The following is a 24,118-nucleotide window of genomic DNA, read 5'->3' as shown; positions in this document are numbered from 1 at the left end:
ATCTTGGAGTCATTCAGGTGTTTTTTTTGTTTTTTTTTAGCAAACTCCATGCGGGCTTTCATGTGTCTTGCATTGAGGAGAGGCTTCCATCGGGCCACTCTGTCATAAACCAGCCCCAAATGGTGCAGGGCTGCAGTGATGGTTGACTTTCTAGAACTTTCTCCCATCTCCTGACTGCATCTTTGGAGCTCAGCCACAGTAATCTTTGGGTTCTTCTTTACCTCTCTCACCAAGGCTCTTCTCCCCCAATTGCTCAGTTTGGCCGGACGGCCAGCTCTAGGAAGGGTTCTGATCGTCCCAAACGTCTTCCATTTCTGGATTACGGAGGTGTGGTCACTGTGCTCTTAGGAACTTGAAGTGCAGCAGAATTTTTTTTGTAACCTTGGCCAGATATGTGCCATCCATCCACTTTCTACCACTTATCCGAGGTTGGGTCGCGGGGCCAGTAGCTTTAGCAGGGACACCCAGACTTCTCTCTCCCAAGCCACTTCATCTAGCTCTTCCGGGGGGATCCCGAGGCGTTCCCAGGCCAGCCGAAGGATGTAGTCTCTCCAGCGTGTCCTGGGTCGTCCCCGGGGTCTCCTCCCGGTGGGACGTGCCCGGAACACCTCACCAGGGAGGCGTCCGGGAGGCATCCGAATCAGATGCCCCAGCCACCTCATCTGGCTCCTCTTGATATGGAGGAGCAGCGGCTCTACTCTGAGATCCTCCCGGATGACTGAGCTTCTCACCCTATCTCTAAGGGAGAGCCCGGACACCCTGCGGAGGAAACTCATTTCGGCCGCTTGTATCCGGGAACTTGTTCTTTCAGTCACGACCCACAGCTCGTGACCATAGGTGAGGGTAGGAACGTAGCTCGACCGGTAAATTGAGAGGTTCGCCTTCCGGCCTAGCTCCTTCTTTACCACAACGGATCGATACAAAGTCCGCATCACTGCAGACGCTGCACCGATCCGCCTGTAGATATCTCCTTCCATTCTTCCCTAACTCGTGAACAAGACCCCAAGATACTTGAACTCCTCCACTTGGGGCAGGATCTCATCCCCGACCTGGAGAGGGCACGCCACCCTTTTCCGACTGAGGACCAGATTTGGAGGTGGTGATTCTCATCCCAGCCGCTTCACACTCAGCTGCGAACTGCTCCAGTGAGAGTTGGAGGTCACGGCTTGATGAAGCCAACAGAACCACATCATCTGCAAAAAGCAGAGATGAAATACTGAGGCCACCAAACCAGACCCCCTCTAGGCCTTGGCTACGCCTAGAAAGTCTGTCCATAAAAGTTCTGAACAGAATGGGTGACAAAGGGCAGCTTTGTCGGAGTCCAACCCTCACTGGAAACGAGTCAGACTTACTGCGGACCAAACTCTGACTCCGGTCGTACAGGGACCGTATCAGGAGGTTCGATACCCCAAACTCCCGAAGCACCCCCCACAGGACCCCCCGAGGGACACGGTCGAACGCCTTCTCCAAGTCCACAAAACACATGTAGACTGGTTGGGCGAACTCCCATGGACCCTCGAGGACCCTGCTAAGTGTGTAGAGCTGGTCCACTGTTCCACGGCCAGGACGAAAACCACACTGCTCCTCCTGAATCTGAAATTCAACTTCCCGAGGGACCCTCCTCTCCAGTACCCCTGAATAGACCTTACCAGGGAGGCTGAGGAGTGTGATCCCCCTGTAGTTGGAACACACCCTCCGGTCCCAAGCAAGAAGCAAGGGGGACCACCACCCCAGTCTGCCAATCCAGAGGCGCTGTCCCCGATGTCCACGCGATGTTGCAGAGGCGTGTTAACCAGGACAGCCCTACAACATCCAGAGCCTTGAGGAACTCCAGGCGAATCTCATCCACTGCCACCGAGAAGCTTTTTAACTACCTCGGTGACCTCAACCCCAGAGATAGGAGAGCCCGCCTCAGAGAACCCAAACTCTGCTCCCTCATGGGAAGGCGTGTCGGTGGAATTGAGGAGGTCTTCGACGTATTCTCCCCACCGGCTCACAACGTCCCGAGTCGAGGTCAGCAGCGCCCCTTCCCCACTATACACAGTGTTGATGATGCACTGCTTCCCCCTCCTGAGACGCCGGATGGTGGACCAGAATTTCCTCGAAGCCGTCCGGAAGCCTTTCTCCATGGCCTCACCGAACTCCTCCCATGCCCGGGTTTTTGCTTCAGCGACCACCAAAGCTGCATTCCGCTTGGCCAGCCGGTACCCATCAGCTGCCTCAGGAGTCCCACAGGCCAAAAAGGCCCGATAGGACTCCTTCAGCTTGATGGCATCCCTCACTGTTGGTGTCCACCAACGAGTTTGGGGATTTCCGCCACGACAGGCACCAACCACCTTACGGCCACAGCTCCGGTCGGCCGCCTCAGCAATGGAGGCGCGGAACATGGTCCACTCGGACTCGATGTCCCCCCCCCTCTCCCGGAACATGAGCAAAGTTCTGTCGGAGGTGGGAGTTGAAACTCCGAGGCGCCGAACCGGGGAGCAATAAGAATACCCACACCTGCTCTGCGCCTCTCACCGTGGGCAACTCCAGAGTGGAAGAGAGTCCAACCCCTCTCGAGAGGACTGGTACCAGAGCCCAAACTGTGCGTGGAGGCGAGTCCGACTATATCTAGTCGGAACTTCTCGACCTCACACACCAGCTCGGCCATGCCAAGGTGGTGAGCCCATGTGAAGGGGGACCCACGTTACCCTTTCGGGCTGTGCCCGGCCAGGCCCCATGGGTGCAGGCCCAGCCACCAGGCGCTCTCCTTATCATGCTGTTTACACATATTACCAGTATCATGTCGTCTTGATAGGCAAACCAATGTAATAAGGCACACCTGATATTTAAAAAACAAACAAAACAAACAAAAAAAACATTTCAGTCACATGTTCCAACTTTGCTCAAATGAAAAATGGTTGGGTTCAAACAAAAGGTGCTATCTTCCAAACTGTGTATCCGATCCAGATGTAAATACGTACCAGGAAATAAAAGATGATCTGTTGATCTATTGTCTCGTGCCGATCTTTCAATGTCAAACCCAAATGTTAAAAACAGCCTACAGCAAAAATAAATGAATTGAAACTGTTCCAAAAGAGGCAAACTTGCCAAGTTAGTCAAGTTTTGCCGTTCACTACAAAGAAATAACAAACAAACAAACAAAACTGGAAGTAAAGTTGCATAAAATTATAACAATCTTAAATCTATACACAAAATGGAAAGTGTGACGTAAGAGGCACAAATATGGATATACAGTATGTGGGAAGCCAAATGAGGCTGCATCATTTGCATCTTCAACCTTTAATTATTACCGTTCTTCCTCATATAGTGGCCGTGGGTGTTCATTTACTCAATCGCAGTGGCAACCAATCTATTAGGTGTTTAAATATCCGTGTTTCAAAAATATTGATGCTTATTAATAAAATAACATTGAAGTGTATGACAATACAGGGTTCAGCATTAAGCCTTTTTAAGTTGAAGCCTTTTCGGGCCACCACGAGCCAGGTTATGGTGGTGCTGTCAGAACCAATACTGGCACCGTATATTCATTATACCTGTATAATATGACAAGTTTCAATATTACACATAGATACATGTGGATTAAGTTATAAATCTTATACGAATCAACGTTGATTCCCCATCCTCGCTTTGAATAGCTCTGAGTGACAAATTTTATTTAATTTTTTCCAGATTTTATGTTTAATTAATTCAATGAGGTTTTGACATTATATCGCTATTCTAATACATAGATCATTGTATACTTGAGACTGTGAGTCCTGGGATGGACAAACAATGAGTCCCAGCCCACAAGATAAACAATAGTATCGCTGATGTTTTTTTATGCCACAGACGTAATAATATTAGAGCATATTAAAGACTTGTACTCATTACAAATTCTGCCCTGGTAATCAAACATATGAGCACAACTGTGTAATGTTCAGAATCAGAATCAGAATCATCTTTATTTGCCAAGTATGTCCAAAACACACAAGGAATTTGTCTCCGGTAGTTGGAGCCGCTCTAGTACAACAGACAGTCAATTTACAGAACACTTTGGAGACATAAAGACATTAACAAAAAACAACAACAAACAACAATTGTGCAAAAAGATGCAGAGTCCTCAGTTCGAATGGCTAATATCGCAATAGTCCGGTGCAATGACCATTGTGCAAAGGGCACTGAGACTTCAAGGAGTGTATGCGGTTTAAAGTGACGAGTAGTGCGATAATCTGGGACAATGGTTGTGCAAATGTTACAGATACTCCTCAATCAGTGTGCAAATGGAGCAGATACTACTCTGGCATGAGTGGCCACTATATGCAAATAGTGCAGCACGGCGAGACAACTACAGTGAGTGCACGAGTAATACATAATACAGAAATGTGACAACGAACTCAAGTCAAAAAATTGCCAGCTTGTTGTAATGGAATTGTAAGTTAGCTGTTCAAGAAGTTGATTGCAAGAGGGAAGAAGCTGTTGGAATGTCTACTAGTTCTAGTTTGCATTGATCGGTAGCGCCTACCTGAGGGAAGGAGCTGGAAGAGCTGGTGACCAGGGTGGGGAGGGTCCGAGAGGATTTTGCACGCCCTTGTCTTAGTTCTGGCAGCGTGCAAGTCCTCAAGGGTGGGTAGGGGGGTACCGACAATCCTTTCAGCAGTTTTGATTGTCCGTTGCAGTCGGAGTTTGTCCTTTTTTGTAGCAGCACCAAACCAGACTGTGATGGAAGAACACAGGACTGATTCGATGACCGCTGTGTAGAACTGTCTCAGCAGCTCCGGTGGCAGGCCATGCTTTCTCAGAAGCCGCAGGAAGTACATCCTCTGCTGGGCCTTTTTGAGGACGGAGTTGATGTTGGTCGCCCACTTCAGGTCCTGGGAGATTGTAATTCCCAGGAACTTGAAGGTCTCGACGGTTGACACAAGGCAGCTGGACAGCGTGAGGGGCAGCTGTGGCGAAGGATGCCTCCTGAAGTCCACGATCATCTCTACAGTCTTGAGCGTGTTCAGCTCCAGGTTGTGTCGGCCGCACCACAGCTCCAGCCGCTCCGCTTCCTGTCGATATGCAGACTCGTCACCGTCCTTGATGAGGCCGATGACAGTGGTGTCATCTGCAAACTTCAGGAGTTTGACAGTCGGGTTCGCTGAGGTGCAGTCGTTCGTGTAGAGAGAGAAGAGCAGCGGAGAGAGGACACAACCTTGGGGCGCCCCAGTGCTGATGCTGCGTGTGGATGAGGTGGCCTCCCCCAGCCTGACCTGCTGTGTCCTGCCCATCAGAAAGCTGTAAATCCACTGGCAGATGGCAGGTGAGACGCTGAGCTGGAGAAGCTTGGATGAAAGGAGTTCAGGGATGATGGTGTTGAACGCTGAGCTGAAGTCCACGAACAGGATCCTCGCGTAGGTCCCTGCACTGTCGAGGTGTTCTAGGATGAAGTGCAGTCCCATGTTGACTGCATCATCCGCAGATCTGTTCGCTTGGTAGGCAAACTGCAGGGGGTCCAGCAGGGGACCTGTGACACTCTTGAGGTGGTCCAGCACAAGACGTTCAAAGGACTTCATGACCACAGATGTCAAAGCGACAGGCCTGTAGTCATTCAGACCCGAGATTGCAGGTTTCTTGGGGACTGGGATGATGGTGGAGCGTTTGAAGCAGGATGGAACTTCGCACATTTCCAGTGATCTGTTGAAGATCTGAGTGAAGACTGGCGCAAGCTGGTCCGCGCAGACTTTGAGGCAGGATGGAGACACGTGGTCCGGGCCTGCCGCTTTGTTAATCTTTTGTTGTTTGAAGATGCGTCTCACATCCTGTTCATGGATGGTTAACACAGAGGTCAGAGGTGTGATTGTGGTCGCGGGTGCGGCCGGATTGGTGTGTGGTGTGAAACTGTCCTTTTCAAATCTGCAGTAGAAGGTATTCAAGTCGTTGGCTAGTGTGCTATTGTTCTCAGCTTGGGGGGATCGTCGCTTGTAATTAGTCAGCGACTGGAATGCATGCCAGACTGATTTAGAGTCGTTTGCGCTAAACTGTTTTTCCATTTCAATGTTCTCTCATTTACTAAATAAAAGTAGGGCTGCATTTCACAATAAGAGCATGTAAATAAAAAGAGAAAGTTATAAGTGTTCAAATAAAGTGCTGAACTTAAGAAAAATAAAGTGAGTTTCCCCATTTCTGTTTGGGATCTTGACAACAGTGAAGTGTCAAACAATTTTACAAACAAATCTTCACTGAATCATTTTAGAGGTTGTTTGTTGTTGTTGTTTTTTTTTGGTTCATAATGGCATTTCACATATTATATGTACTTTTAATAAGAGCTCCCAGTGGCCACTTCCCACTTAACAGCCTTTGTGCATCTGCACTTAAACAGCTGGCATTTTGTGACATATTAATACATTAGGTTGATGGCTGTGCATTTATAAGTATAGGCCAGCTGACTGGGAATAAGACAAATATTATTTGTACGACTACAAGTTTTGGAAGTGTTCAATTTGTTCGAACTAATATGAAGAAACCTCGAGAGAGTAAAATATTTCCTTCATCTCCCTTCATCTAAATCCTCCTCTGTTTGGGTACATAATGATGATCCATTTTATTCTTATTCTTCTCTGGCCACATTTGCAAAGTTTTTCCACTTACGGATCATCAGATTGGCTCTGCTGTAACATTTTTCCAGACAGATTATTGTGAAAAAGAAGGAGGCTTGCGTTTAGCCTACCTCTCCAATTCGCTGCACGGATACCATGGAAGTCCCACCATGGAAGCAGAAAAGAAGCCATCGCTGGAGAGGGGGACCGTGGCACGGTGTAAGATTTAATGGGAGAAAGTTAATCCAACACAGCGTGAAGCTAAAGCGGCTAAGTAACCCGCAGGCTAGCTGGAAAGGCGGCAGCCTGGTCGGTCCGTGAGGATTTATGGCACCGATGAGCGAAAAAAACAGACCAGAGTTTCTACCTACAGCCAAGATATGACGAGGGATCCTCATTATTGTAAGCCATTTTAAACTAGTAAAGTAAAAAGTAAAGCTTTTCTGTATGGAGACGGAGCAGCTAAAGCGCATCAGTTAATCAGAAAGGGGTCACGTACTCTCTTACCAGTTCAATAGTTTTCAAACAATCTAATTGGATTTTTCATTTGCTGGACTATTATATTGGAAAAGTACAACCCCAATTCCAATGAAGTTTGGACATTGTGTTAAACATAAATAAAAACAGAATACAATGATTTGCAAATCATGTTCAACCTATATTTAATTGAATACACGACAAAGACAAAATATTTAATGTTCAAACTGATAAACTTGAGTGTTTTTAGCAAATAATCATTAACTTAGAATTTTATGGCTTCAACACGTTCCAAAAAAGCTTGGACAGGGTCATGTTTACCACTGTGTTACATCACCTTTTCTTTTAACAACATTCAATAAACATTTGGGAACTGAGGACACTAATTGTTGAAGCTTTGTAGGTGGAATTCGTTCCCATTCTTGCTTGATGTACAGCTTCAGCTGTTCAACAGTCCAGGGTCTCCGTTGGTGTATTGGCGCAGGCAGGCCAGTCTAGTACCCGCACTCTTTTACTACGAAGCCACGCAGTTGAAGCATAGGGCAGCCATGGCCCAATGGTTAAGATCGTCGCCTGCCACCGTGGGGGACATAGGTTCAAGACCCCGAGTGGACCATCCGCCAACATACCCCGGACTCATGGCTGTGGTGTCCTTGAGCAAGACACTGATACCCCGAAATGCTCCCCGGGCGCTTCAGCTGCCCCTGCTCCAGTGTGTTCCACTAACATGTGTATGTGTTCACTGTGATGGGTTAAATGCATGAATGTTCATGACACTTAAAGGTGATTCTTCTTCTTCTTCTTGTAAGACGTGTGGTTTGGAATGTGGTTTGGCATTGTCTTGTTGAAATAAGCAGGGGCATCCATGAAAAAGACGTTGGATGGCAGCATATGTTTCTCCAAAACCTGTATGTATCTTTCAGCATTAATGGTGCCTTCACAGATGTTTAAGTTACCCATGTCATTGGCACTAATACCGCCCCATACCATCACAGATGCTGGCTTTTGAACTTTGCGTCCATAACAATCCGGATGGTTCTTTTTTTCTTTGGCCTGGAGGACACGACGTCCACAATGTCCCAAAACAATTTGAAATGTGGACCACATAACACTTTTCCACTTTGCATCAATCCATCTTAGAGAAGCCGGCGACGTTTCTGGGTGTTGTTGATAAATGGCTTTTGCTTTGCATAGTAGTGTTTCAAGTAGCACTTACGGATCTAGCGCCGAACAGTATTTACTGACATTGGTTATCTGAAGTGTTCCTGATCCCATGTGGTGATATCCTTTACACATTATCGGTTTTTGATGCAGTGCCGCCTGAGGGATCGAAGGTCACGGACATTCAATGTTGGTTTTCGGCCTTACCGCTTACATGCAGTGATTTCTCCAGATTCTCTGAACCTTTTGATGATATTATGGACCGCAGATGATGAAACCCCGCAATTCCTTGCAATTGTACGTTGAGGAACATTGTCCTTAAACTGTTCGACTATTTTCACACGCACTTGTTCACAAAGAGGTGAACCTCGCCCCATATTTGCTTGTGAATGACTGAGCAATTCAGGGAAGTTCCTTTTATACCCAATCACAGCACCCACCTGTTCCCAATTAGCCTGTTCACCTGTGGGATGTTCCAAACAGGTGTTTGATGAGCATTCCTCAACTTTCTCAGTCTTTTTTGACACCTGTCCCAGCTTTTTTGGAATGTGTTGCAGCCATAAAATTCTAAGTTAATGATTATTTGCTAAAAACAATCAAGTTTATCAGTTTGAACATTAAATATCTTGTCTTTGTAGTGTATACAATTAAATATGGGTTGAACATGATTTACAAATCAGTGTATTCTGTTTTTATTGATGTTTAACACAACATCCCAACTTAATTGGAATTGGGGTTGTACAAGGAGTAACAATTTGATTGTGATTCGCTAGTCATTCATCATTGTCAATACGAATAGCTATTGGTGTTTTAGGGGGCGAGTCCGAAAAATAGAAGTGTAGCTTATTCACCACCATGGAGGCGATGATTAGTGACTTAGAGGAGCCACTCCGCATTGTGTTTAGCCAAGCTAGTTAGCCAGCCAAAGCTCGTAGCTAGATGGTGTGAAAAGCAGGAAGGATGGGTGACTGTACAACGTGGACGCACCATTGTTTTAAAAGAATGTGTTGATTACATCATACTTATTTATGAAATTTGCCAGCATCTGTAATTGGGCTGCATGATAAATTGTTTGATCATCGTCTTGGGGAAAATGAAAACATGCACTGCGCACATCATTTCACCAATCACAATTGTACTGTGAATAGTTTTAGAGAGAAAAACATCCTCCAAATAAAAGGCAAAACATATCTTCAAGTTGTTTATCATTCGCAGCTGTAGTTTACTGTAAAACAAATAAATAAACTACGAATGTCCGCTAACCTACAGTAATAAGAAACGCTAGACTTATTAATAAGATTAGCACTGATGTTACGGTAAATTATAATCTTTCAAATAATACACGGAACGAACATGCATGTGATATGGTGTTCATTCACTAATAAGCTCCATAGACATGCTATAGGCTTTAATTGCTTGTGCTGGGACCACTAATAATAACATCGGTTATATTAAGAGATCAACTCACAGATTCGTACAGTTGTTTAGACACTATAAAAACATCTGACCGCACCACTCATCAGTCGCACTGCCTTGCTCATTTTCCACATCCTGTCCTTTTCTGTCCTCTCTCATCTTGTCCTATTGGTTAGTTGTTGCATGTCCTCACCAGGTGACCTTCCCACAAATAAGAACACAATTTGACTTTTGTAACGTTACTTGTGGTCAAATATCTAGACTGTCTAACTATTGTTCTACTGTGGTTCATACCGCTATTCTCCTTGTCCATTCTGTTGCTTTGTCTGTCCCCTAAATCCCTTTTCTGTCCAGCTGCATTTTCAATAAACATCAGAAAAAAATTAAAATGAATAAGCAGAGTTTGAAATACTCAAACTCCTCTGTTGCACAGCAAAACTGTTCCAGCACAAAAGGCATACAGATCCACCATTTTTGCATGGCCATGCAGCTGAACAGGACAGGTTTAAAAAACATGGAGCAGCCCAGAGGTGTGGTGTCATCCCCGGGTGCTCGGGAGAGGACATTTTGGACTGCCCATACTTATACAGTGGGTACGGAAAGTTTTCAGACCCTCTTAAAGTTTTCACTCTTTGTTATATTGCAACCATTTGTTAAAATAATTTAAGTTCTTTTTTTTTTTTCCTTATTAACATACACACAGCATCCTATATTGACAGAAAAAAAACTTCATTGTTGAAATTTTTGCTGATTTATTAGAAAAGAAAAACTGAAATATCACACAGCCAGAAGTATTCAGACCCTTTGCTGTGACACTCATATATTTAACTCGGGTGCTGTCCATTTCTTCTGATCATCCTTAAAATGGTTCTCCACCTTCATTGGAGTCCAGCTGTGTTTGATTATGAAAGCCACACACCTGTCTATATAAGACCTTACAGCTCACAGTGCATGTCAGAGGAAATGAGAATCATGAGGTCAAAGGAACTGCCTGAAGAGCTCAGAGACAGAATTGTGGTAAGGCTCAGGTCTGGCCAAGGTTACAAAAAAGAATTCTGCTGCACTTAAGGTTCCTAACAGCACAGTGGCCTTCATAATCCTGATCATAACCCTTCCTAGAGCTGGCCGTCCGGCCAAACTCAGCAATCAGGGGAGAAGAGCCTTGGTGAGAGGTAAGGAAGAACCCAAACATCACTGTGGCAGAGCTCCAGAGATGCAGTCGGGAGATGGGAAAAACTTGTAGAAAGTCAACCATCACTGCAGCCCTCCACCAGTCGGGGCTTTTTGGCAGAGTGGCCCGACGGAAGCCTCTCCTCAGTGCAAGACACATGAAAGCCCGCATGGAGTTTGCTAAAAAAAAAAAAACATGGAGGACTGCAAGATGTTGAGAAATAAGATTCTCTGGTCTGATGAGACCAAGTTGGAAACTGTTGGCCTTAATTCTAATTGGTATATGTGGCGAAAACCAGGCACTGCTCATCACCTGTCAAATACAGTCCCAACAGTGAAGCATGGTGGTGGCACCATCATGCTGTTGGTGTGTTTTGCAGCTGCAGGGACAGGACGACTTGTTGCAATCGAAGGAAAGATGAATGCGGCCAAGTACAGGGATATCCTGGAAAACCTTTTCCAGAGTGCTCAGAACCTCAGACTGGGCCGAAGGTTCACCTTCAAAAAAGACAATGACCCTAAGCACATACCTAAAATACCGAAGGAGTGGCTTCAGAACAACTCTGTAACTGTTTTTGAATGGCCGAGCCAGAGCCCTTCTTGCATCATTCCCAAAAATGGCATTCTTTCCCAATATCTTGCAGCCCTAATACATAAGGTACGTCGTGGCCCGACACAGTGCCATACTGGCCCCGGCCACCGTTGGAGTAACCTGCATTCAGTCTTTAATGCCTATGTGCAAAGAGCGCCTATGAACAAAGTTTTTTTTTTTTTCCTGAGGAAGGGGGAAAAACGTCTTTATTTGGTGAAATGCATTATTTTAATTCTTGCAAAAGATCACCTGGTCATCGCTAATGACGAAATAATTTTAAGAGAAAGACAAATTATTCTATGCCAGTTACCAGTTGAAGAGTCATTTTCATTTACATCAATTTAGGATTGCTAGTGGTAGTTTTATGTTAACATGATTGTTTTATTATTTTAATGTTAATCATAGGCTGTTTTACATAATTTCATAAAGTAAGGCTGTTGTGCTCTGATTGAATCAACTCAACTGATAAATGCCCACACCCAGGGATCTCATGAAAAATCCTCACATGTGCCCAGTTACAATGTTTTCGAGATGCTCTGACATGGCACAGAAAAAAAAAAAAAAAAAAAAAACTTAACCAGAAAACAGGCACAACAGCAAAACAATTTAGGTGCACATGTGAGAGCAATTGGTGAGACTGGTTCATGGAAGTTTGAGAAACACAGTATAAACAAGCATTAAAAAAACTATTAGCTGGAGCATTCCATGTGATTCTTTCAACTATATTAAATTGGAAAGACTGACATGTTAAAAATAGGTTTGTCTCAAAGCAAAGCATGTTTGTTTCATGTGATGAACTGATACAAGTGCAGAATAAAAAGTATATGATAGGCTTTACACGATCGCGATTTTTGGGGCCGATCACCGAATTTGAAAAACAGATAACCGATCACAAGATGGAGCAATGTGCCTATTTAAATAACTTGTTCATTTACTGTATATACTTGTGTACTTAATTGCTCAAAACATTATATTTACAATAAATAATGTATCTTTGTTCATCTATTTATGCCAGTGAGGCATAGTGAGAGACAGAACAAAGGAATGGTCTTCTATTAGATGGCAGGAAGTACAGACAGTAATGTATCCACATTTTGTGACATTTTTGTTTGTGGGTGTGCCGGGAGATTTTTCAATTGTAAAATATGTTTCTTGGCTCCATAAAGGTTGGAAAATCACTGCTCTAGTCAGGTTATGTATTCTAATCAGTCAGGTCAAACCAACATTACAATATGACAGAAATAATGGGTGCTACCCTACTGTAATTACTTTATTGTAATTAAATTACTTCACATATACCAAAACTTTAGAGCATGGGTCGACAGAACGCCTACATGTTCGCTTATAACAGTTAGTGCTAGCACTAGCTTGCTAGGCTACATAACGTTTTGTTGCTTGCTTACAAGCGGTACAGTATTAAAAGTACGTTAACAAACCTCAAGCAAGCCTTAAACGAACGTCCTCTCCTGAACACCGGTGACCCTCAACACGTTTTTGCCCATTTTGTTCTTACAAACACACGGCGCGATCCATTATTGTTGTCGTCGCCATGGTATCGCGTTTGAGTTGACAAGATGAAGCCCAGCAATCGTAAAAAACGGGATGAGGTGGTATGGGAATACAATATTTTATTGCAGTAGTCTGACAAATTTGTCTTGTAGCCTGATTGATCTTGTAGCATTACGTGTTGTCTGTCTCACACTGCCGACTTCTTCTTTTTAAATAACTTTATTGGTGGTCAGATATTTACAGTACTACGTCAAAAGATGTGCGACAAGGCTAAAAATAAACTAGCTTTTGGATTCAAATATACTGTACACGACGGCGATGTGGAGTAAATGTCTTTTGCGGAGCCGATCAATGACGTCATTGATCGGATCGGCGAATTATGATATTAAAGCCGATCAGCATAAAATGCTAATTATCGGTCGATACCGATCAGATCGGTTGTTTGTTTTCCTGAGCAGTTTGACAAATGAGCAGAATATCACATCTTCCTCGATCATTTTAATGTTTTGATATATGGGGCTGAGTATCCAAGTAATACTGAATATTTAACCTGACTTTGTGATGATCTTTGTCATGGGTGACAAAGAGGAAGACAAAGGCTGAATTGACGCCACACAAGTTATGTAAGAGGACAACTAGAATGATGTCACACAGCATGCGCTAAATGCGGAAAAAATGTTCTGGCACAGAGAAACAGTGGGTACAAGTGCATGCTCAATTTTATGGACAGATACTGTTGGCTTAATAGCACCACCATCTACCAAAACCTCAGAAAATAGTGCTACAGGGCTTACTGTCTCAATAAACATCACATGGTTACACCTAATTTTCTACTGCAAGCTGAGGATAAGTGGCAGAAAATGGATGCATGGACGTCATGTGTGCTTTCCTATTTCCATTTGCATTTATGCTCCAAGATGTATATATACTGAAAACTTAAGTGGACTGAGAGGAGACAAATGTTGACAATGCCACAATTCAACAAACTCATCTGGTTACCATGAAGTTGGAACTACAAGCTGCATTTTTCCCCCCTCAGCTTTAATTGCGGCATCTTAAACAATGATGCAGTTTATTTATGGGTTTCCCAATCCCAGGACTGTCACCTCAACTTTTATTTAGCTTCTACTCAACTCACCAACATCTTGTTTGCTGTTCATTAATTTTTTGATGAGTGTTAACGCTTCACATTCTTGAAGTTAAACTCAATAGTTAGGTGTGCTTAATCCATATTCCAAACTATATACAGCCATTCTTTCATACCATTCTGCGGCAGGTGTTTTACATAAAAATCTTTGGCACTCAACATAGATATACTGTAGATTAGTGATTCTCAACGAGTGTGCCGGGCCACATTAGTGTGGTGTGAGCGCTCTTCAGGTGTACTGTGGGAAATTATACAATTTTACTTAATTGCTTAAAAATATATATTTTCAAAGAAATAAATGTACCTTTATTCATCTATTTATGCCAGTGAGGATAGTGTCAGACAGAACAAATAAATGCTCTTGTATTAGATAGCGGGAAGTACATACAGTAATTAATGTATCCACTTTTTGTGACATTTTTGTTTGTTGGTGTGCCGTGAGATTTTTCAATTGTAAAATATGTGGGTTGGCTCCATAAAGGTTGGAAATTACTGTTGCTGATACAGACACCTGGCAGTCAGTTTTTAAACGGGTCCATGTCTTGGCTCCCCAGGCAAATCCTCTATGGCCAGCTTTTGGATGGCCAGAGATCTGCTGGGGGTCAGAAAAAGCTCTACAAGGATTGCTTCAAGACCGTCCTGAAGCAGTGCAACATTACAGCTACGGCACTCAAATCCCAAATGACCAGAATGTATGCAAGGTAGATCCCTCGCTCGGTACGTTCAAAAATGAATGGAGCCGGCAGCTTCCTTGCTAATATCCACACGTTCCCTTTAATTCTCGCCAGCATCCTCTCGCTTTAGCAACTTGCTTCTTCTTTAACTCTTAATCTATCTTATTATGGTTTAAGAAATGTGATCAAGTACAATATATTGTATACACAGCATCAAACGCCGATACAGGCTCGCTGTTCAGGGCGTCAATATATACTAAAAGTCTTTCTGCTTTTGTTTTTGTGGTTCCTGAAATGTTAAAGTGTTTCGTGTTTTGTTAATTTGTTTTCTGAAATATTAAAATGTTTCGTGTTTTGGTTTTGTGTTTTCTGAAATGTTTAAGTGTTTCACAATTTGTTGTATTGTTTTGCACTTCCAGGCCACCGTAAAATAGAGATGATTCTGATTCTGATTTCAGCAACATGATGGATCCCTTCAACTGGATATTGCTCCTGCTGTAAAAGGTGCTCCCCCTAAATCAGCCTGCTATTTCAAAAACATCATCTCAGTCATGGTAGTGATACGCACTTATTACTAACACCGCTATTGTTCTTTATTCTTAATGTTTGCTTATTATGTTTTTTTTAATTTATTTAATGAATTCATAATAATAATAATAATTATTAAAATGTTATTTTGTTCACCTTGTTGGTAGTGCTGTATGGTGTTTTACAAACCTTTAAATTGACAATGTATCACTGTATCGTTCTTTGTGGTCTTGGTGCTGAAAACTACATTTTTTAAAAAAAGTTTAAAGACAAAGTATGTCACTCCACTGCACATGAGCTTGGAGGTAATTAATGGATGCTAGTTTTTATTTTATTTTGTATTTGTACGTGCACTATGTGAGGCTTATAAAGCTGTGCAGTTTGTGGATTTAAAATAAATAAATAAAAAGCCAGAACCCCCACACAGACACCCATTTAATGAGTGCACTCAATAGACCGAATTTTGTACTCATGCGCGCACGCACGCACGCACACACGCGCACACACACACACACACACACACACACACACACACACACTTCCTATGCCCAGTCACGGCCAAAGCAGACAAACAACACGTGCTGATCTCTTGTCACCGTGGAAACCAGAACATAATGTGCTCTAACAGACACCTGACCGATGGATCAAGGATGCCCTTTCTTCTGCCATTAAGACTTTCACTATAGACCTTTCACCATTAGCATTTCTGGCCTTTAATTAATTACATTTCTTATTAAGGGTCACAGAGTTTAAACTGACTGACTTCAACTTTCTGGCTAGGCACAGCAGACAGCAAGTCAGTTTAAATTCAAACAAAGGTCAAAGCACGTGAGCTGTCTAAGAGCTCATCATCCCTTTCCCCACGTGCCTGCCATGCTCTGTGTGGATGAATTTAAGCCATGCTCCACTACTGCCATGGCAGACACACAACCAGTGAAAACCCAGCAGGATGATCTCAACTTTCGGGACAGCCAGCATGGCAATGCATGCCTAGAGTGTGTATGCGACTGTACATGTGTCTAAGCGAGGCTTTCCATATACATGTGCGCATGCGATGTGTTTAGCATCTACAGGGTGGTAATCTGTAAATCTGCTTTGCCTTTGGCAGGTGGTGTTAAAAAGGACAGACAGTGTGAATGACAGACTTGACAGGGATGAGGGTGAAAGAAAAAGAAAGGAACAGAGAGGGTGAGTGGCAAAAATAAATATCCCGGTGCACGCAGGCATGTGCATTGCATGATATCGTCTGTACAATCTACAAGGGGTTACAGTACACCAGGAAATAGGACTTTACTGGACTCACTTCACTTGAGAGAATATTTTACTTCAAATTGTAAAAAAACAAAAAACAAACTGCTATTAAGCTAGTTATTCCCAACAAGGGTCCTGTGGCATACTCGTGTGCCGTGTCAGATCATCCGGGGTGCCACAGGGAATGATCCAATTTCACTTGATTTGTCAGAAAAATTGTTAAAGTGCAAATATACTTTTTTAATCCATCTATGCTAGCAAACTATAGTGTGGCAAAACAATCAAATACTATTTCATTAGATGGCAGAAGATATAATAAACCTGGGTATCCACCTGTTGCCATTTATAAAACATAAGTCATAAGCTTTGTGTTCAATTAAATAGGCCCACATTTTCCATCGAGTCAGTAAATTTCTGGAGTAAATTGAGACGAGATCATTATTTTCGTATTCATACTTTTGGTGACAATGTATAATGGCTGCCTCGACTCAATTATGGTTGGAAAACACTGTATTAGACAACATAATCAGCTCATACATCCTAAATCGAAGATGTGTTTGACCGTGCTAGCAGGACCAAACATGGTTTATTTGCCAGCTGGATTGGATTGGTGAGGGATCGCGATCCCACCACAACAAGTATTTGTTTAAAACCTGTCAGCACCAAGTTAAATTACTGTTTTGACATTTCAAACTTCACTTAACATGCCATACTGAGGTAAAAAACAGGGTAACGAGTTTGGAACAAAGGTTGCAAGTGTGAAAGGATCAAGTAGTAAAGTAAAGTACAATATAAGGCTGTTTATATTTCATCAAACTCCTCATACTCTAACCCAAAACAAATAGTTTCTAAACATTAGGAGTGTATTTATTTCACTTTAATAATGAAGTATCGTTAACATATTTTCATTACATTTCCTCCCACTTGTGGACCCACAACCCCCCGTCGCCACTTCCACTCAAGCCATAATAAAATAACTATTTAGAAAGTTGCCCATATCTGTCTTCGGTTCCTCTGCTGACTGATAATGAGCAGAGCGAGAAGATAACCCAGGTGTACAGAAAGTGATGCACTCAGACAAAGCCAGAAGGGGAAACTAAAGGAGGAAGAGAGCATCAGCAAGCAGACAGAGAAAAGAGACAAAGGAGGGAGGGGAGGGTGTGAGTGAGAACGCGATGGTCCACGTGACGTTGGCTCAGCTACTGCAGGCTATTACATAAGTCCAACCCCTGCCCTCTCTCCTCATGGACTGAGCAGACGCCACTTCTCTCCAATCCCTCACTCTGCAGCCACCGCACACTTTTTTTCCCCCTCTTCTGCTCACATGGATCCTCACATGGCTGCCTCCCTCTCTTCCTCCTCGGCCCCCCTCCTGCCGTCTTGCTCTCTCTCTCTCTCTCTCTCTCTCTCTCTCTCTCTCCCCACCAACTCATTGCACCCATGGGGAGCCACCAGCCTCTAATGCTAATGCTGTCACTCCATCGCCCTCTCCCTGTCTGTTTTTCTCTCTCTCTCTCTCTCTGTCTCTCTCTCTCATTATTTCCATCAACTTCTTTCACCCCCTCCCTGCCTCCCTCTGTGTGGTGAGGCTGCAGCTCCACGCTCAGGGTGACAAGGATATGACAGAGAGGCCACAGAGACATGCTTGAGCACAAACACCTACACAAACCGATATTTATCCTACCACTGCCGCACTGTCTGACTTTTTGAATGCCCTGTTCCACAGTTTCAAAAGAGACTAGCCACCCTGAATCTCTCTGATCTTATTCTGTACTAATGTGAAATGATTGGATATATATAGATATATAACATAAAATGTAAATACAACCCCAATTCCAATGAAGTTGGGACGTTGTGTTAAACATAAATAAAAACAGAATACAATGATTTGCAAATCATGTTCAACCTATATTTAATTGAATATACTACAAAGATATTTAATGTTCAAACTGATAAACCTTATGGTTTTTAGCAAATAATCATTAACTTAGAATTTTATAACTGCAACACGTTCCAAAAAAGCTGGGACAGGTGGCAAAAAAGACTGAGAAATTTGAGGAATGCTCATCAAACACCTGTTTGGAACATCCCACAGGTGAACAGGCTAATTGGGAACAGGTGGGTGCCATGATTGGGTATAAAAGGAACTTCCCTGAATTGCTCAGTCATTCACAAGCAAAGATGGGGCGAGGTTCACCTCTTTGTGAACAAGTGCGTGAGAAAACGAACAGTTTAAGGACAATGTTCCTCAATGTACAATTTCAAGGAATTTAGGGATTTCATCATCTACGGTTTATATCATCATCAAAAGGTTCAGAGACTCTGGAGAAATCACTGCATGTAAGCGGCAAGGACGAAAACCAACATTGAATGCCTGTGACCGTCGATCCCTCAGGCGGCACTGCATCAAAAAACGACTTCAATGTGTAAAGGATATCACCACATGGGCTCAGAAACACTTCAGAAAACCAATGTCAGTAAATAAAGTTTGGCGCTAGATCCGTAAGTGCAACTTGAAACTCTACTATGCAAAGCAAAAGCCATTTATCAACAACACCCAGAAATGTCGCCGGCTTCTCTAAAATGGATTGATGCAAAGTGGAAAAGTGTTATGTGGTCCACATTTTAAATTGTTTTGGGAAATTGTGGACGTCATGTCCTCCAGGCCAAATAAAAAAAAAAAGAACCATCCGGCCTGTTATGGACGCAAAGTTCAAAAGCCAGCATCTGTGATGGTGTGGGGCTGTGTTAGTGCCAATGGCATGGGTAACTTACACATCTGTGAAGGCACCATTAATGCTGAAAGGTACATTCAGGTTTTGGAGAAACATATGCTGCCATCCAAGCAACATCTTTTTCATGGACGCCCCTGCTGATTTCAGGAAGACAATGCCAAACCACATTCTGCACGTGTTACAACAGCGTGGCTTCGTAGTAAAAGAGTGCAGGTACTAGACTGGCTGCCTGCAGTCCAGACCTGTCTCCCATTGAAAATGTGTGGCGCATTATGAAGCGTAAAATACGACAACGGAGACCCCGGACTGTTGAACAGCTGAAGCTGTACATCAAGCAAGAATGGGAAAGAATTCCACCTACAAAGCTTCAACAATTAGTGTCCTCAGTTCCCAAACGTTTATTGAATGATGTTAAAAGAAAAGGTGATGTAACACAGTGGTAAACATGACCCTGTCCCAGCTTTTTTGGAACGTGTTGCAGCCATAAAATTCTAAGTTAATGATTATTTGCTAAAAACAATAATGTTTATCAGTTCGAATATTAAATATCTTGTCATTGTAGTGTATTCAATTAAATATAGGATGAACATGATTTGCAAATCATTGTATTCTGTTTTTATTTATGTTTAACACAACGTCCCAAATTCATTGGAATTGGGGTTGTACATCCAGATTAAAAGAAATGACTCCATTCATTTAAATACCTTTTCTGGGTATTTCATGGTATGTAAACCAGGGCCCAGGGATCACCAAAATGGTGCCTGCGACATTGTGATTTTCTGGGACAGTTGTCATGCGAAAATGAAAACACAGATTTATATAAATAGTGTTGCATATTGATATTGATATGTTTTCTAATTACTGTAAGAAAACATTAACATAAGTGTTTTCACATAAATGCATATTATTAATTATTAATAACTAATAATACTAATAACAATCCATCCATCCATTTTCTGAGCCGCTTCTCCTCACTAGGGTCGCGGGCGTGCTGGAGCCTATCCCAGCTGTCATCGGGCAGGAGGCGGGGTACACCCTGAACTGGTTGCCAGCCAATCGCAGGGCACATCGAAACAAACAACCATTCGCACTCACAGTCATGCCTACGGGCAATTTAGAGTCTCCAATTAATGCATGTTTTTGGGATGTGGGAGGAAACCGGAGTGCCCGGAGAAAACCCACGCAGGCACGGGGAGAACATGCAAACTCCACACAGGCGGGGACGGGGATTGAACCCCGCACCTCAGAACTGTGAGGCTGACGCTCTAACCAGTCGGCCACCGTGCCGCTACTAATAACAATATTGAAGGTAATTTCAGCAAATTTGTTATTTCAGAAGAATGTATCAAACTGACTTGCATTAATCAGTACCCAAGAAGTAGCTCTCAGTTTCAAAAAGGTTGGCTAAATTATAAATTATTGCTCTTCAGAAGGGGCCTGACAATGGACATGGAAAGACTTCTGTCTGAAGGTGGTGATCCCTGACGGAAATAATACAAGTATATTAGCCTTAAGTCAGAATATGATTAGACTGAAATAGGTCACCCCTCCTGTAGCCATCACCTTATCGTGGAGGAGGAGTTTGTGCGCCCCACTGATCTTAGGAGCTACGTTTTTGGCCACTTTATGCCCCTGGTCGGGTCACCCAGGGTAAACAGGTCTAGAAATTCCGGTTAGACGTAGTTGGGCTCGCTTCGACATACGGCTTGGGCTCTGGTACCATGCCTCTTGAGTTTGGTTGGACTCTCTCCCACTCTGGAGTTCTCCTTGGTGAGGCACCGAGCCGGGGGGTGGGTAGTCAGTATGCCCATACCTGCTCGCCGCCTATATGTTGGAGTTCACCCCACTATACGAGAAGGTAACCTCCTGACTCCTCTGGGTCCTGACTGTTGTTTGTCACCAAACAGCAGCTCAGAGTACCAAGCCTTCTTGGAATCTTTGGAGGGGTCGTTGGAGAGAGAGCAATTCTGGTCCACCATCTGGCGTCTCAGGAGTGCTGTGTATAGCGGGACATTTTAAGTTGGTGGGCCGAATACTTCGAAGACCTCCTCAATTCCTCCAACATGTCTTCCTATGAGGAAGCAGAGCCTAGGGACTCTGAGGCAGGTTCTTCCATCTCTGGGATTGAAGTCACCGAGGTGGTAGGGCCCAAGGGGTGGATGAGATCTGCCCAGAGATCCTAAAGTCTCTGGATCACGTGGACATCGGGGACAGTGCTTCTGGATTGGCAGACTGGGGTGGTGGTCCCCCTTTTGAAGAAGGAGAACCACTGTTCCAACTATAGAGGGATCTCTAAGTTTCCTCCGCAGGGTGTCCAGGCTCTTCCTTACAGACAGGGGAGAAGCTTGGTCATCCCAGAGGGGCTCAGAGTCGAGCCGCTGCTTTTCCGCATAGAGAGGAGCCAGATGAGGTGGCTCGGGCATCTGGTTAGGATTCCCCCTGCACGCCTGCCTGGTGAGGTATTGTGGGCACATCCCACCGGGTGGATGCCTTGGGGATGACCCAGGACAAGCTGGAGAGACTACATCTACCAGCTGGCCTAGGAACGCCTCGGGATTCCCCGGAAGAGCTGGACGAAATGGCTAGGGAATCCCCTGCTTAAGCTGCTGCCCCTGCGACCCGACTCCGCAGATAAGCGGAAGAAGATGGATGAATGGAATGATGAAATAGGTCAGTAAAAAAGGTGTACAGGGGACAAATGCCAGAAGAAACAACAAAGTGTCCACACGCTACCAAGCACAGCCCTGGTGCCCCTCAATCTCCTGAAGCACCTATTTAAACTTCCCACAAGAATTAGATAACCTTTGTCTCATGTTAACAACACTCAGTTACCCTTTGTGAATGTCACATTTTTGTACGTCTTAGGGTCCTACAATAGTGTGGATACTAGTGGTAATTATTCTATTAGTGTTGATCCTTGAATTTTTTTATTCAGTTTAGAAATGCCTGATGATGCTACATGAAAACGTGCCCCTGAGTATTTCTGGAGGAGGGTCTTGTTTCTCTGGGACCGTGTTTTTGGTCTGCTTTGCTGCATCCCGCACAGGTTGTCTAAAATCTGTGTAATCTTAAGACTATCAAGGCACTCTGGAGCAAAATCTACTGCCTAGTGTCAGAAAGCTCGATCTCAGCCACAAGTCATGGCTCACGCGACAGGTTAATGCCCAGAACACACTACTAAATATTCCCAAGAATAGCTAGGAACAAAACATCAAGACTATTCTGAAGAGAAATCCCATTGAATGTCTGTAACGTAAAAGGCGCTGAAACATGAAATCTGGAGAATGCACCACTCAAACTTGTCCTGCCAACAGATGCACAAGTCTCTAAGGGTTACAGAAATTGTTTGATTGCAGTGATTGCCTAACAAATGGTTGTGCAACACAATGTTAAAGGGTACTAAAACTTTTACCAATGCCAGTCTCATTAGTTATTTTTTTTCTAATCATTCTGTAGGTCCACTAAAATAAAAAGAAGCCTGATTTTTTTTTTTTTTTTTTGCTACGTGTCCATTATTTCAGTGACCATTCTGGGTTCTCTTGTGGTAACCATGACCAACTTTGTCCGAGTGTGTTTATTATGTGTCCGCAGCTGGATTTAAACACTCGGCCCTCCATTCAATGTCAAACTCTTAGTCAAAGCTCCTACTAATGCCCAAAATGGTGGCAAAAAATACAATAGTGATATGATAATAGTAATATAAAAGCTGTTGGAATAAGAACCACCAATACTAATTGTATGTCCGGTGAGGGCCAGCATCACCCACACCACCCTACATCTCGAGGCAATCCTCTTAATGTGGTTAACGACCTGACTTTTGCAGTGCACAGCTTTACTTTCCTACTCGTAATGCACATAAACTCTCACATGCGGTCACCTCCCTCAATCATCTGCTGTTATTCACTCCCCAACCAAAACCCCTCGTTGAAGAAGTGTCCTCCGCCCACCTCCCTGCAATATTGATTTGCTTGTTCAGACTTCACCCCTTATCCTCTACCAGCTCCCCTTACTTCCTCCCCCTACTCTCCCTCACAGTCTATGTCCTCAAGTGCCTCTATCCTTATGTAACTCGGAATGGCCCACTGCATACAGATGAGGGAGATTCTTGGCTCACAGACATGGGAGAGAATGAGGGTTGCCGGTAGCAGCACATTCTTAGAAACAAGGCTAAGCAGACTACAAACTTTGAGAAATTTTCACCTCATTGCAAGGGTTTTGTGTCAGCCTAAAAATGTGGGTGGACTACTCACAGACTCCTGAAACCATTCCTTTTTGTCCAGCATCTCTCGGAGTGTCTTCAGGATCTTGATGCAAAGCTTTTCCTCTTTGTCCATAAGCTTCTTGGTGTGTTTGATCAGCCTGTCAGAGTGATAAAGTGTTGTATCAGCTCTCATCCCATTTTGCCTTTTATTTTCTCCAGAGGTCAGATGACACTGACAGATAGTACATCAAGTTTCATGATCGATCAGATAGTTTTTGTATTAAAATGTATATTACATAAGAAAGAGAAGAGATGTTGTTTGTTTACTAATCCATGTAACACTAGTGGCATTTTTCTTATCATATATTTAAGAAGGAACACAATATTTGTCATTAAAGTTTAGACTAAGTGTAAAACGTATCAAAATTTTACATCTATGTATGTTTCCTACTCTGTTAGCATTGAACAATAAACTGATAACTCCTGCATCAGGTCTGTGAATAGTGTGACATCATATAGCAACCCAGAAAAGAAAAAGAATGTTACAACAAACAGTGACAATAGAACACAACTAAATATAAAAACTACAAATCATTCGAAAATATACAGCTTGGTGCAAGTCAGACTAAAAATCAATCAATCATTTATTTATATAGGAACTTTCATACTTGAAAAGCAACACCAAGTGCTTTAT

General features: G+C 43.4%; 1 protein-coding gene across 2 annotated transcripts in view; it reads right to left on the bottom strand.

Annotated features, from left to right (window-relative positions):
- Positions 1-24,118, bottom strand: part of itpr2 (inositol 1,4,5-trisphosphate receptor, type 2) — a 100,823-nt gene that overhangs the window by 38,245 nt on the left and 38,460 nt on the right. For both annotated transcript variants that reach the window (XM_061772768.1, XM_061772769.1), the window contains exon 37: positions 23,474-23,582. In XM_061772768.1, the coding sequence (XP_061628752.1) occupies positions 23,474-23,582 (109 nt within the window). The remainder of the gene's footprint in view (positions 1-23,473; positions 23,583-24,118) is intronic.

The sequence above is a fragment of the Phyllopteryx taeniolatus genome, chromosome 5, assembly GCF_024500385.1.
Source record: "Phyllopteryx taeniolatus isolate TA_2022b chromosome 5, UOR_Ptae_1.2, whole genome shotgun sequence".
Lineage (NCBI taxonomy): Eukaryota > Metazoa > Chordata > Actinopteri > Syngnathiformes > Syngnathidae > Phyllopteryx > Phyllopteryx taeniolatus.
Note: the sequence above shows the minus strand (reverse complement) of the source record. Positions and strands in the feature narration are given on the sequence as shown.